At 42.3% G+C, this 14858-nt stretch overlaps 1 protein-coding gene across 2 annotated transcripts; it reads right to left on the bottom strand.

Annotated features, from left to right (window-relative positions):
* Positions 1-107: 107 nt before the first annotated feature.
* LOC107227371 (peroxidase) lies at positions 108-13362 on the bottom strand. 2 transcript variants are annotated; one of them, XM_046737892.1, is made up of 14 exons: positions 13194-13322; positions 7201-7325; positions 6151-6259; positions 5492-5703; positions 4467-4643; positions 4209-4405; positions 3749-3944; positions 3274-3471; positions 3036-3183; positions 2717-2879; positions 1769-1939; positions 1480-1678; positions 1077-1182; positions 108-983 (listed from the first exon to the last, which is right to left on the bottom strand). In XM_046737892.1, the coding sequence occupies exons 2-14, from the start codon at positions 7319-7321 to the stop codon at positions 872-874; spliced, it is 2109 nt and encodes a 702-aa protein (XP_046593848.1). In that variant the 5' UTR covers positions 7322-7325; positions 13194-13322; the 3' UTR covers positions 108-871. The 2 variants fall into 2 exon arrangements, with proteins under 2 accessions (XP_046593848.1, XP_046593837.1); XM_046737881.1 differs by having other exon boundaries at positions 109-983; positions 13226-13362.
* Between the last annotated feature and the right edge of the window lie 1496 nt (positions 13363-14858).

The raw sequence follows: 14858 nt of genomic DNA, 5'->3' as shown, positions 1-14858 counted from the left end.
TATACAAAAGTAACGATAATAAATAACAACGCGTTGCGCCATTGGTGAAAAAAACCATAATATTATGTATGCGATTTATTATTTCGTAAAAATGTACGTGAGAAGTTTTGTTTTTATTTTTATTCGTGAAACTTCAGACGGGCACCATATGTATATAATAATCTGGGTTTCAAACGTTAGCAAGAAACTTACCAAATCTTTATTCATATATTAATGTATTATGTATGTAGTCTGTTGATATAACTTAGGTATGTACAAAGCTACTGAATCATTATTGATATACATTATAATTTATGTAAAATGTATACGTATTATAAATGTATATGTACACCAGGGTGTCGGTTGTTTAGAGTGTTGACGATATTTTTCTGGCGCGCTCCCCAAATCAACTTTAAATAATTCAAAAACGATTCTCTAATTTTTTCAGATTTTTATCTCAACTCTAATCCATACCTATAAGAAACTGGATTTCTCCATTTAAAATACACATGTTTTGGACACTTTCTCAGAATATATTTTATTGTAAGAGTAACGATGTTCAAAAAAATCTATAACCGCGAGGTTTTAGTGGGCATTAGTGCTACTATCTGTGAAAAAAATCACATCATCGTACAGAATTGTTTTTAAATTATTTACGGTTGATTTGGGGGTCACTCCAGAAAAAAATCGTCAACATCCAAACTAAGGGATACCCTAACGCACACAGGCAAACGTATCTACGTACGTAGCGTATACATAAGTGGGCATTTAATGTTTTCGAAAAATTGTTCGGGCAGTCAAGCCTAACAAAATCGATATATGTATTATTATATCATAGTAAACAACGAAACGCAACAACACTTGTCCACATTCGGGTATAATCACGATTATACTATTGTCTGAAAACATGCGGGCGGTAATGTCTTTCGCGGTATCGAGGATCGACGGCCCTCCAGAGCGAAAGATCGATGCCAGGCAAGTCGTTGCACTTGATGAGAGGATTCCTAAAAAAAAAAAAAAAAAAAGAGGATCGAATCGTCCGTAATAGTAAATTTTTATCAATTTATTTTGCTACTAATGCTTCATTCGGGACTTACTGTTCCGAAACGATTTCAAAGCCTCTGGGCTGCATCAGTTTTATATTATCCCCGTTGTCGCAGAATAATTTCGATATACTGCTCTTTCGTATCTCGGTTAGTTGCTCTGTAAAACGATAATGCATTTCGTAACATGAGGTAGGAAAATATTGGTTGTATGTAAATACCGATTTTTGCAGCATAAAACAGAGTTACGTTCAACGTGTTTTCTTTCGTTTCACCTCGAATTACCTTCGTCGAATTACACGGAGTGCACACAAGTGAAACCGAACGTCCGCCGTCAGTATTTACATAACAGTTGTTCAACGCATGCACACGTCGCAGATGTCGCAAGGCACTTGAAGCAAATGCAATAGTTCCCGTCGTCAAGCTAATCTTGAAACAAGCATATGAATAAGCTCACCAGGTGTAAAGGCGACGTCCTGATCCGACGACTCGAACCAGAATCTGTCTCCGGCTCTTGTGCGGTAGAATTGTTCGAGAAGAATGCAGACGAAGGTTGGACCCGCCAACGCTCCGTTCACGTGCGATTCCAGGGAACCTCCAACCGTCAGGTCAACGTCATCGGGAGTCTCATAGAGCCGAGCCAACTTCTCGACGTTCTGAATTTGTTTTTTCAAATTTTAGTCCAATGGGTCAGGTTTGCCTGGATGTTGTTCAAGCGGAGAGTCCGTCAGTGCGGGAAAACTCACCTCCGGCGATATGTAGTCAGTGAAGTCAGCCCACCGACGTGCTTTCGGCAATCCGCAGTATTGACGGACCTGGTTGTAAGAAGCGAGCCCGTGGTCTCTGCTCCTCTGAATATCGGTGGCTCGGAGGTCAGAGCCGAAGGTTTTTCCAGCACGGAACAGGAATTGGGTTACCTAGACGAACAATACCGGGATTAAGGGGTGGACCCTCTAAGATCATACCTATTTTTAGGAGTATTTTTTTTTTTATTTTCAGAAAATGAAAACACTTGGAGCAATTTAAAATTCAGGGTTTTATTATTTGTAGTTTCAAAAAAATTTTAGAATTTTTCCATTGCAATTAATAACAAGATGGCGGCATGGCGAATACAAGTAGCAAAGGACCACGTCTTCAATCCAGTGGCGAAGATTCCTTGTTCAATTTTTATCCGATCGACTTGAAATTTTGATACGATCTTTAAAATTTGTTTACCGATTCGAGCTTGTGCCTAGAACTTTGAATTTCAATTCCATAATTTTTTGAATATATTTGAATTTTTTTTAACTTTTGGGCTACAAGCTCGAACCCAAAAACGTGTTTATAACTCTAAAATTGTTTCTACCCGTTACAAGTTGGACAGTGATGTCAGGAAATGGGCCACCGCAAAAGCCCTTGAGTTCGAAGTCGTTCGCTACTTATACGCGCCATGCCGCCATTTTGTTACTAATTTCAATAAAAAAAATTATAAAGCTCTTGAACTGAATTTGCTCCAATTGTTGTTATTTTCTTTTAAAAAAAACTCCTATTAATAGGTATGATTTCAGACCGTCCAAGCTGAACCCCCGCCCTTAAGATAGTTTCTCAGTGGGATGGGGGAATCCAGTCCATGCGTTCAATCTCACGATCAACATCATTGTTTTGAACCGTTGCAACGCTAGCTGCGAAAAGTGGGTAAGACTAGATTTACATACCTCGCTGGTAAAATATTGGTCACTTGCTTCTTCGGGCTGTGTTCCGAGACCGCGGATAAGGTCGTTCATATTGTCGCCCTGCTCTATGACTCCGGGTTGATTGAAGTGGTCACTGAGCCGCAGGCTGTTGTACGTGAAAGCGAATCTGTGCTCGTTCACCAACCTGCGCAAATCGCGTAATGGATAGAATATTTCACCGTTCAATCCGCAAAGCTGACGACGGTAAATTACCGGGAGATAAAATGCGACTTAAATCGGCCCCGCGATGCTCTTGTAAGAGACAGACGGTAATAAATAAATGAAGAAAAACATAACTCACTGAAGTCTTCCAGCAATCAACGAATGGAAGTATCTGAATGCGGCATTCGAGTGCTCGTTTAGTATGCTCGGGTTTATCGAGGGTGAATAATCATCGACGTATCCGTTCGTGTCGTAAATTATTTTATGGCACAGCGAGTTCTCGACCCCTGAAATGAAAATTAGTTTAGTTTCTTTTTTCAACAGGGGGAAAATACCGTCAAGGGTCAACAACTACGGAGGGACAATTGAATCCAGACCTAAGAAAATTGGCAGCCACTCGTAGTAGGTGATGTACTGGTGCTGAGCAATCGCGATGCGTCTGGCTTCTTGGAAAACTATATCATCGGTCCAGTGGGGATTGAGATGAGCGAGTACGTCAGCGATTCGATTATGCTCCCTGAGGAGCATTATCTGCATAACCGTCAGCTGAGGATTTTGATTCGCCCTGGCGTCTCCTGGCGAGAGAAAATTTCGGTAAGCAATTCAATTTTTGATACACTATTTTTCTCCTCGTCCTCGAGTACAGGTACTATTTATCGTTTCACCCCTCCATTCGTCTTGTTGCGTGATACGAATTTCCGCACCGTGCGTTGTGCTTAATTAATATCGTTCGGAGAAAGTTCTGCCACAGATTTTTTGTCTCGTGATGGATAGTCCGTACGCAACCTGTTTTTGTTCCGTTCGCGATTTTCACAAAGTAGTTTGTCAAATAGCGGCTGAACTCGGACCCACCTGTTCGGTAGCAGATCTCGGCGTCGCTCTCCACGTCGCAAATCGCGCTCTTGTTCAGTGCCGCCGGTGGCCATTCTCTGCCGTTGCGAACGTCGACGTTGAGACGACCTCCGATACCGGCCCGAAGACTGGCCGCGGTCTGATCGTCCGATCCGTAGACTATGGAGAGGTCAAGCCAACCCGTGACGGTGGTCAACTGGTGGAAAGAGCTTGTTCGATTAGTCGGTTATAACAGTAGGTAGAACGAAAGAAAGAAAGAAAGAAGAAAAAGATTGATTGAGCGACGGATGGCGAATGACTCGCATTGCACTTTCTATCGCCCATTGTCGGGTCTCTCAACATGTTTTCGATCGGTGTTAGAATTGAACTCGACGTGAGAGAGTCGTGTAATTTCCCATGCAACGTGGCCGTTGCGCAACGGAATGTGTGCACAACCGTGTGTTGACATGTTTCCACAAACCTGTTCCGCAGGCTCGTTCAACGAGGAGCATCCACGGTCGAGGTCAGTCGTACTACGAACAAAGTTTAAGCACTTTGTTCCGGATGGAGCGTGAACAGGGTCGTTGGGCGGTACGACGATGGGGTAGCAAAGGGGGCTGTTGAGGGCTGAGGTCAGGAACTGGCCATCGTCGGTGCAGCATCTCGTTGGATGGGCCTCTGCGAAGGTGAAACTGTGTGATTAGAAGCTTCCGGGTGATCGGTGGATCTATCGACTCACTGGACTGCGTGGATCCGTCGATCATGGCCATGTCGTGGGTGACGATTTGGCCCCACTGCATGTTCGCCAGCGTCCACATCTTGTCCTCCACCTTGACGTCCGGGAAAAGAACGAGGCTGACCTCCCGGGAGAGAGGAAGACTGTTTCCGCTAACGGAGCGGGTCGGCTCGTGGATTCCTGCGAACGTTAGAGGGCACGGGAAATCAGTCGGCTGGACTGGACAGGCTTCCGAGATTACCCGAAATTCCGGTATGTAATGCGAGCCGGATTCGTCGCACGTGGATCCGTCTCTCGGCCGGACGTGTAGAAAGTCGCTCGGCCGCGACCAAACGTAGCGGCGAGATTCAAGAGTTGCAAATTTATCAAATTCATCAAATTTCACCGACCGACGCGCGTCACGAGGCTAGTCGCTTATTTGGTTCGCTCGTTACATACCTGTACTCTTCTCCAAAATTCATTGTTCCGAGCGACTGGCGAAACGCGGTCGAGGTAAAAGCGAAAGCTGTGGATTCGCGTTGTCAAGACGTCTTCGAAATTCTTACGGTAGTCGGTTATTAGTTCATCTCGTTAAAGCCGAACCACCGACCCCAGAAGCCTCAGGAAGTCCGCTTTTCTTTTACAGGCGATTGTCTCCGGGGTCGACGAAACAATTTCGAATAGCCTATTTTGACCATATAAGAACTTTAGAAAGTACGATATGTCGAGATTTTTTTAACCGCTCTCTGCGTCGTTGCAGGATTCTTTACTCTTATCACAATCGCTTCCGGCGAGTTTATTGTTCCTTTACACGTACGAGGTTAATCTTTTTCATTTCTGCGATTTACTCAAAAGCCAAAGCTTCATCCTTCCATCGAATAATAGAGTCGAGATTGCCCGCGTTAGTGCGAATTGTAAATTGCCCGTAGCGATATAACCTGAGCTGGTACATTGCTCGAATCGTACAGATACGGAGTATCGAAGTTACGAAACTTCTCTGCAGTCCTAGGCTTATAGACTCATTAAGACGTGTATAGTAATATAATTACCGTCGGCGTAATTGGAGGGCAGGAGTCGAGCGTACCGGGTATTTGCCTGGCCCCAAGTTGGGTTGTAAGGATTATTGCAGGACCCGTCGAAGGTCCTGTACCTCGATTTTTCACAGACACCGTTGAATCTATCGCCGCAGGTCGCTTGGCTCTGTTGGCTGGATTGATTCGGCTGACTATTGCCAACGACTTCTCCTGTTGCAGCGCCGTACCTTTCGAGGAATAAAAGGAATGAGAGTAGAAATTCACGGTCACCGATCGAGTCACAATTAAGTTGAATGAGCCTTCGATATTCTGGTTCTTCTTGAATTCTTCCCTTGGTACAAGGACAGCGGAAACTTTGTTTGAACGCTGTTCACACATGGTGTTATAAAAATTTATCGACCACCGTATGCTTGTAGTTTATTTGAACGAATGTCGCGCTAACGATTTTTTTCGCTTATTTAACGCGCATACATTTTTTCGCAGCAAAGGCTTTGAGAGACCTTACTTACGACCATGAATGACTTCGAATAATTAGGCTTCATATTATACCTGCGGTAGAGGCTGAGAAGTTTGCAAAGATTTAACGACATGATATACTTTACAGTAGATCAGAACCTCGCTGATTAAAGCAACCGGAATATTATACTTTCAGTATATTCTAATTTTATACTTACGGTTGATAGACTACCGGAGTTTGTCCAAAAAAGATGTTGTGCGACGAGATTGGGAAAAGCAACGGTACGTTATCACCTGCATAGCTGACGTAACGACTCTTCCTTGACTCTGAAACCACGACAGAGTTCAATAAATTAAATCCGAGGAATTGGCCATTGGCCTCATTGACAAGTGACGTCGTCGAAGAGAGAGAGAGAGAAAAAAAATGGCTGAAGGGAATAAGAGCTGGAATTACTTGGCATTGAGTAGTCGCCCAGTCTCGTTTTTCAAAGACTGAACAGTCGATTCGTGGCACATAATAAAAATAATTGCGGATTGCACATTTCACGTCAGAGTTACAATGATGCTTGAAAAGTTATTCGCAAATAAATAACCACCGGTATAATGTACTGCATTTAAATACGTAACAAGCAAGCTGACATCATTTCTACAGTCAGTTTCAATACCCGTGTATTAACACTAATGTACCTGTTACACAATCCTCTTTGCACACCGCGGCGTGTGTTCGCTATTAATTTTGCCGCACAGATTTTTTATGTGTAACGGCTAACGCTGCTGCTGGATCCTGGATCATTGGACCAGCTTAGACACTGGATGTGTGGGAAAAAAACTCGTAACTTTCTAAATCGACTCGAAGATTCGCCTTCAAAGAACCTGAGGCCATTATTCGGCCAAACTACTGTGCGACCTCTCGGTCCACAGCCGTCAGCATCTGTCACAACATTTCAAGACGTCGGACATGGCCCAAAGAAGCCCGACATGCCAAGGGAGAAAAGGCAAGAAATACGTTGATTTTTTGCAAACCACTGGAACCAGTCTTTTCAATCCCCTTGACAAGTCGTAGTCTATGTTTGGGTTCAATTAGATTAAGTGCACCAATCTAATTAAGCTCTACATAATTTTGCACTTATTCTGCAGACCTTTTTGGCAATTTTACTTGCGCTCGTTAATCAATCTTGTACGTGCAGTACGCAGTTACGTGTAAATGCATGCAATATCAATTGAAAAGCGAATGACTCAGCAGCGCGTAAAGTGTAAAGTGTGAGTACCTGTTCGTCTTGGAACTGAATTGCCGTTCGGTGTCAAGTTCAGGAAATCGTCAACCGTCGCCGATGCTTGAGCTATAAAAATTATAGCGAAGACGCCGGCGAGCCTTTTTCTGCTCCCCATGATTCTGAAACCGTGAAGCGTAACATGACGTTAGAAGTAAATGAGCGTTAGCCTGTTACGACGTCATGATTTTGAGTTCAAATGTGATAAATGAACCATCAGCATCATTACTTCTTGTTACTCTGTACCCTTTAGAAATGTTTTTTTTCTTCATATTTTTTCAGCGAAATGAAATCCGCAATCAATCATCGAAACCAGAACTGCGTTAGGTACGGAGCTACGATACTTTCTTCTTTGACGTTGAATATATTTACGTGTGCATTGCACGTATAACAATTATTGTGTCGTCGTTGTTAAACATCGAGTTTAATTACCCGCGTATAGAAACGCGCAATATAAGCTCCGAAAACTGACGTAAGATATAATATATTTTCCACGATATAACCCACCTCGTGTACTATCAGGTACACACATTGCGGATAACGTTACGATGTGATAGTTGGTTTAAGAAAAAAGACATCCATTATTTGAGCAATAATCTTGCGAAGTCGCATTGCAAAGGTAAATAACCGCCACGGTTAATAATAATATTACATAAAAGTTGGCCAAGAAATTCAGCCTTATAAGTAGTTTCGAATGATTTTTTCATTTCCTTATCCGAATAGCTGTAATCCAATAACGACACTTCAACGAGGCTACGTTTAGCTTGAAATCGTTTAGTTTATTCGATTCGATTTGACGAACAAAAAAAAAGAAAAAAGTCGGGTATTCGAAAAATCGTCGAGCAAAAATGTAGCAACAGGTGTCGCCGTTTCCTCACCATCCGCTTGCTCCATTGCATCCATAGATCACGACGACGTGTAAGTTCTAACTGCAGTATATCGGCAGAATTGGTGTTCAACGGGAGACTTTCGTCGCGGTAGAATTAACCCGGACACGTTTTAGCGTTTTTCTGTGACGATTCGCCGCGGCGTGTCGACGTGGGTATATCAATGGTACGTATGTGCAGCCTGCGACGTGTAACCCGCAGAAATTCCACCGCTTTCGCTTATTCGTTCGAAGCTTTTTGCTCTCGGTAGAATGTCCGACTATTATTCGAGGGTTTCGCAATGCACGGCTGCGATGCACTTATCCTGCCAGACCGTTAATCGTCTATTAACAGGCGCCTGCCTATCCGTGGTTTGTCATTTTCCCAACAATGGCCAATTTCATTTTCTGACGAAAGATCCGACACTCGTTGCACCTTCGGGTGTTCGATGGCCGACTCGAACGATCTACCACCACTGATCTCACCCGCGTCTGTCAAAACATTCGACCTTCGACACGACCAACGGTGTCAGACTTGGTCAATCCATCCGCGCAATTTCTTTTCCTCGATACAATTGTCTGAAGGTAAAAAATCATGCCCAGCGCCGAGACTTGATCCAATCGTTTAACCGCTTTCGATGTATGTAATCTCCGGGTTTCCAAACTAAACCGCGGCCATGAAACTGATTGTGAATTCGTTTATAGAATTTTTTATTTCCTTGAGAGGTAAGGTGTGTTTCTCGCTTGTTTCAAAAACAACCCTAGAGTCCAAGAAACCAGCGGCGAAAAACAGAGTAGAAGTCAAACTTGCGATGAACTGCTTATATGTTGAATGCCTCTTAAAATTGTTGTAAAATTATTTTAATGGGTGCTTCGAAGCGGCAATGGTTGTTTCTTTCATGACCGTTAATCGGGATGACCGAGTGCCTCAGGCGTCTATATACAACTGTGTGGGTACCCCGTACGTGTACATAACTACGATTTTATAGATGGAGTCAAAGGCGTTCTTGCACACGGCGGTTAAAAAATGGGCTTATGTAATCGCGTTAGATCCCGAGTACCCGAGAATATCGAGCGAAGGCCGGGATCACGCCGTCGCAATTAGGCCGATTTGCTTGCGTTATCATGGCACACTCTACCTTCGCGTTATAAAGCATGTTATATGAATTACACAACGATTCACGTCTACGTGTATTGTAAGCAGCTCTGACAGATGGTTAGAGAAAATGTGATCCTGCTGCTGTTGCTGCAGACGTTTCACTCTCGTTTCACAATTTGACTGTACCGACTCCCACGTGTATGGATGCATGTAATAATCCGTGACGTTAGTCTCGGAACTATTGAATTCAATAACAAGGTGACCGTAATATCGACGCACGAAACGTCGGTCAACTTTGACAAACGGAGAAAGTTCATATCTGGTCACGTTATCGTTATTACACGAGACAACGATCTATTCCTTCTACCCTCCGAAAAGAGGGGAAAAAAGTCTCCGACGAAGCTTCGGGCTTTTCAAACTCGGTTCACTTTCTATTCTCGTTATTGTTGTGTATCGCTGAATTAGAAATCGAATTTGGATTCTCAAATTATTCCTCCAAACTTCTGATTTAACACCGCGATGGACGTGAAAGGTTTGAAACGCAACATTCATATTCTATACATTCTCATCGCCTGGTAGAATTGATGGTGTTTTTGTTCACGCCGTGTAGAGAAAATACCGAACGTGATCTCGTTTGCGTTACGTATCGCATCGATCCTGCCGGCAGCCCAACGAAGTTGAGGTAAAAGGTACACACGAGTCCTGTAAGAAAGTGAACCGTGCAGTCTCCAAGTGTGCGGAACCTGTCCCATTCACCGCGAGTATTCTAATATTCTAATTTCAAACTCATAACACCGTTAAAACGATAATCGGTGCGCGTTTCAGATCGTGGTGTAAATAGTTATATGGACCGATAGAACTGGGGGGAAATAATTTTATAACGCAACTTTCGAACGTTGATTAATCTCCTTGCACAACAAATTTACCTACCTTATGGGTGTGTGTTTATTATACGAATCAAGTTTCGCGCGTGACGTCGACGATTATCTGTACGAATTAATTACTGCCTTTGGGTATAGTGCACAGATTATTACGTTGCCGATGGAAAATTCGCACCACTTCCGATCTTTTTTAATCGTTAGATTGACGAGGTTGACGTTGATATTTCTACCGGAAATTGATAGGTACATGGAATAAGCTGCAACACCTGATCTCGAAATCGTCTTTGCGATTGTTTAGCCAGGCAGAACCTCGATGATCTAATTTCGCAAAAAGTGTATAACTTGCGAAGAGAATGGTTGAAAATGTCATCCGATGCGTGTGAAAGAAAGAATTGTACCGCGAGTTCTCATGGAATTACAATGTCGATGGGAAAATTGGGATCCTGTTGACGCGTGGAAACCGGATGTTTATTTGGGAACGTTGAAGCGCTTGGAAACCAAATTCATTATTAGATAACACGGATAATGAGGTGGAGAATCGATGTACCGGAACGTGCCGCCGGCTCTTCTCAGGATCACCACAACATCGCTCAATTCTTGTCTCTGATTCCTCGACGCAAGAACACGCGTGAGCGATTTGTATTTTTGCGTAATTTTAAAAAGTGATAAAAAAAAACGAACAAATATTTGAGAATATTCAGCAGACAAACTGAACAAGCGCAAAATTTTCTCGCGAATTGGCACAAAGGAAATTGCGTGGTTTCCGTCTTATTGTACAAGCCCCGATGCGGTCGATTGGGCAAGGCGACCTTCGACGTGCGGAATCGAAGGGTCCGATTTTGCAGACGCCGATTTAGAATTTGCCCGCGGGCCATCCGATTCGATAATTTATCACATCCCGGGCTAGACACAGGCCGCGGTTCGAACAAAAAAACGCCTATTAATCAACGGTGGACGAGCGTCTTTAACCTATGGTTAAGAGTTTCGGTCAAAGGGCCAAACCGAATCCCCCTTTTTAACCGGGCCCGATGATCTAGAAAACGTGCAACGATTGGTTATAATGTTTGCTCTTTGGCAACGAGCACGAAAATTTTGGTGCACGTATAATATGCGTTAACCTATTGCCTAACCGTCCGTGTGTTTTATTGCTCCAATTACGATATCGATCGGTGCGTTAATCACGTGATTCATAATTATCACAGCCATGAATTGCTGCCAAATTCGAAGCGAACGTTGATTTATTGCTTGATAGAAGAGGGAAAAAAAGGAAATCAATAAACAATATAAGTAATCCAAGCGATGGATGAAAAAGTTGTAACTATTAATTGTAGGATAAAAGAGATAAAGCAGTTCCGGAGTGTTACATTGTGTAGTATACCATATATCACCGAGGCGAGTTGACACACTTCTAATTGAGAAATATACGGACTAATTATGAAGCGAAAGACACGGATTTGTGTAATAAGGAATTAATAATTATATTTAGGTTGTGTACGAAGCAGCGATGCGGGAATTCACGTTAGAAAATTTCGCAAGGTTTTTTTGATACAGGTGTTACGTATACACGATATACATATAATACTTAGGCTGCACGCACGATCCTCATGCATACCTGTAATTTACGTTTGTAATACGCATTTTACACTTTCAAACTTTTCTCGTGCATTCGATGTATTATTTCCAACTCGCACATTACGTACGTATGTATTTCGTAACCGAATAACTGCGTGAGAGTTATAAAATATCATTTTTCGCAAGATTTATCTCCTCGAGAGAAAATTGTTGCAAACCAAATGCGGTTGTTAAACGTGTGCATACAAGTACGCGGAATTCTTCTCGGAAATTAAAACGTATCGTGCACATATTATTTGCGAGCAAAAAATCTCGATGGAAGGTAAAAAAAAAAAAAAAAAAAATGTAAAAGTCGTTTCTTTCACGCTCGAATTCAATGTCCGAATAAAACCATGGGATTAGAATTTTCAAGGATTTCACTCCCGGCGAATAGAGGCTGTGTAACACGAATGTGATTATTGCGCTGCATCAGTTCCTGCTTGTTAAATAAATTATTCTATTAAGCGACCTTCGCAAGAAAAGAAAAGTTCTACTCATATAAATATCATATCTACAGATATATCATACTTAAGGATATGTAACGATATATTATTTCATAGATCAAAGTATATTGACGATGATGAAATTTCTGGGAAATTCTTTCCCAGTTAACCATACGTGACAAAAGTAACGGCTTGAAATTCTATAAACATATCATACATATATTTATAATAAGCAACAGCGTAGACAAGAAAGCAAACAGGAAATAGCTCGTAGAAAAAAAGGATTTCCTCTTTCCGCGATTATTTACACCAGCCTACGATAGAGGCATTAATATTAATTAGGAAAGACGAGGAAAGAAATCAAATAAAAAGAATCGCGCATGCGACCATTCACGCCTCTTCACCCATTAGCGATATTATGTATTATATATACGAGTGATACGTAGCAGTAAACCAGGCGGCGATTTCACACTTCGTAATTTGATGCCAATCAATAATTCGATCTCCCTACACATTTATCATTCCAACGTATTCAACCGCACGCGATATGTGATTATAAAATCATTACTCAGGCAGGCAAACCGCGCACCAAAATGCGAGCAAACCGCACGGAAGAACATAAATGTCAGATATAGTGGAAAATATATGCTGCACGTACGTGTATGTATATAAATGACAAGTTACTATTATTAATTATTATTGTTACTTATTGTATAATTTACTCATATTTATGTACGACAAATATTGATCACATGTATTTCAAACGGAGATTTTTTTTCGTGCCGACAGGTAAAAGTCGCCGGACACGAGAAAAGAAAGAAAAATAAATAAACTAATAAATAACTCGTGTGGCAGAGAAATAGAGAAAATTGTAAATTTCTAATAAAATTACTGAAAGATACTCGAACGATTGCTGAGAAATTTTACGTATAACGCGTATATCGATACGTTACAGAGGAATAAGGAAAACTTTGTACTTCCCACTGATCAACTCCAATTCATGAAAAATTGTGTCTTACCGAGGGAGAAAATGAGATCGATTTTTCAAAAGCATATGCTAAACACGGAAAAATATTGAAACGAACACGAACCGCAGTTGGGTAAAAAGTTGGGCGCACAGTACCTGTCGTGCAGGGTTATAATCCGGTAATTGTTGACAGGACGGACTGAACAACTGGAGTGTTTGAACGAAGTTTATAAGTAGCGGTAGAAAGTACCGGTGGCCCTACCCGGGGCGAGGTGGGTGCGATCATGCAGTCCCACCATAGAGCCGAAAGCTCGAATTATAGACACCCTCGCGGAGCAGTGAACGTTGTCTTTTTCGCAGATTTCGGACGAGCTGGTTTTCTCATTTTATTGTTATTTACTCAATTTATTTACCGTCGGCTAACAATTTACTCCCGGAAATGCCGCTATCTCAAAACTATTCCGCAATATATCGTGCCACTTGACATTTGTTTGGCCAAACGGCCCGGGGGGTCATTTAAATGATAAGTCACGTTCTCGGTACCGTGACAGGAAGGGGATACACTCGGAATGTTACTTCGAGCTGTTTTTCATGCGTATTTAATTGTTGTTTGATCGTACGGTTAACGTTATCCGTCGTATTATTAATAAATATTAGACATTACGAAGGAGGGTGGGGATTAAAAACTGCCTGACGCGGTATGACGTGGGCGAGGATCCAAAATGGCCCGAAAACAGTGTGACGGAATAATCGTATGGCCCACGGGGAGAAATAAACTGTCGTAGCAATGGGCAAGATGACGAATATTACGTGCAATTGGAAAACAAGAATTCCAACTTGTCGTACGAAAGCGTCACGTATTTTGACAAAATGACTGGCAGTCAAATTGAATATAAAAGGATACACGGAGCACTTGAGAAAACATTATACTACGCGTTTCGTATTCAATATATATCGATTATTTTTATAAAGTTCATTCGCCTTCGTTTTACATTTAGTTTATGTTTTTACGGTTGCGTGTGTAGGTCGTAATTGCTCAAGTGACAATACTCGTCCTCTCTACAGCTGTTCATGCACAAGCATTGCTCTACGCCCTCGTTTAATCGACGTAGAAAAATTCCCGCCAACGGTATCGTTGTAATATTATTCCTATATTATTAAATATTAGTATAGGTGAAATGCGATGCAGCGAAATTCCTTTCAAAAACTAGACTCGCGTGTCAAGGCGAATTTCTAAAAGTCAAACCTTTCGATGATCCGTAATTGACGCAGAACGGAATATTAAAAAACCCTTATCACGGGCTCGTTTAGCCCTGAGGTAATTGGGCCGAGGTCCGGTTCGTTTAATATGCCAAACGAGTGGGACCATTGATCAAAATCAATAACATTGCCAAAAAGAAAGAATGGCGAGGCGACGAACGCTCGCGAAATGTCGTATCAAGAACACCTCTTGAGATTTCCATCTCCCCAATATTATCCATCCGTTGTCTTTCGTTTCTTACAATTAGCGCCAACTCCTATTCACTCGACCTCCTAATTCATCCAGCGATACATAATATCGAAAAGCCGTCACGGCTGCGTGTAACACGTTCGTTCTATACGGACGTGAATAACCCAGCGGCATAATGAATCTCGAGCCAAGGTCCCTTAGCCATGAGAAACAGAACTGGTCTGACAATTAGACAAAGCGTACTCTCTGGGCGTCGAGAGAACGAGAGAATGCAAGAGCTACACCGACGGTCCCGTGATCCGGAGAGGAGTGCCAGCCTCCGGTAGTCGAGTTGCTGAT

Source organism: Neodiprion lecontei, chromosome 1, assembly GCF_021901455.1.
Source record: "Neodiprion lecontei isolate iyNeoLeco1 chromosome 1, iyNeoLeco1.1, whole genome shotgun sequence".
Classification (NCBI taxonomy): domain Eukaryota; kingdom Metazoa; phylum Arthropoda; class Insecta; order Hymenoptera; family Diprionidae; genus Neodiprion; species Neodiprion lecontei.
The sequence above is the reverse complement of the archived record's forward strand: the minus strand, read 5'-3'. Positions and strand labels throughout refer to the sequence as shown.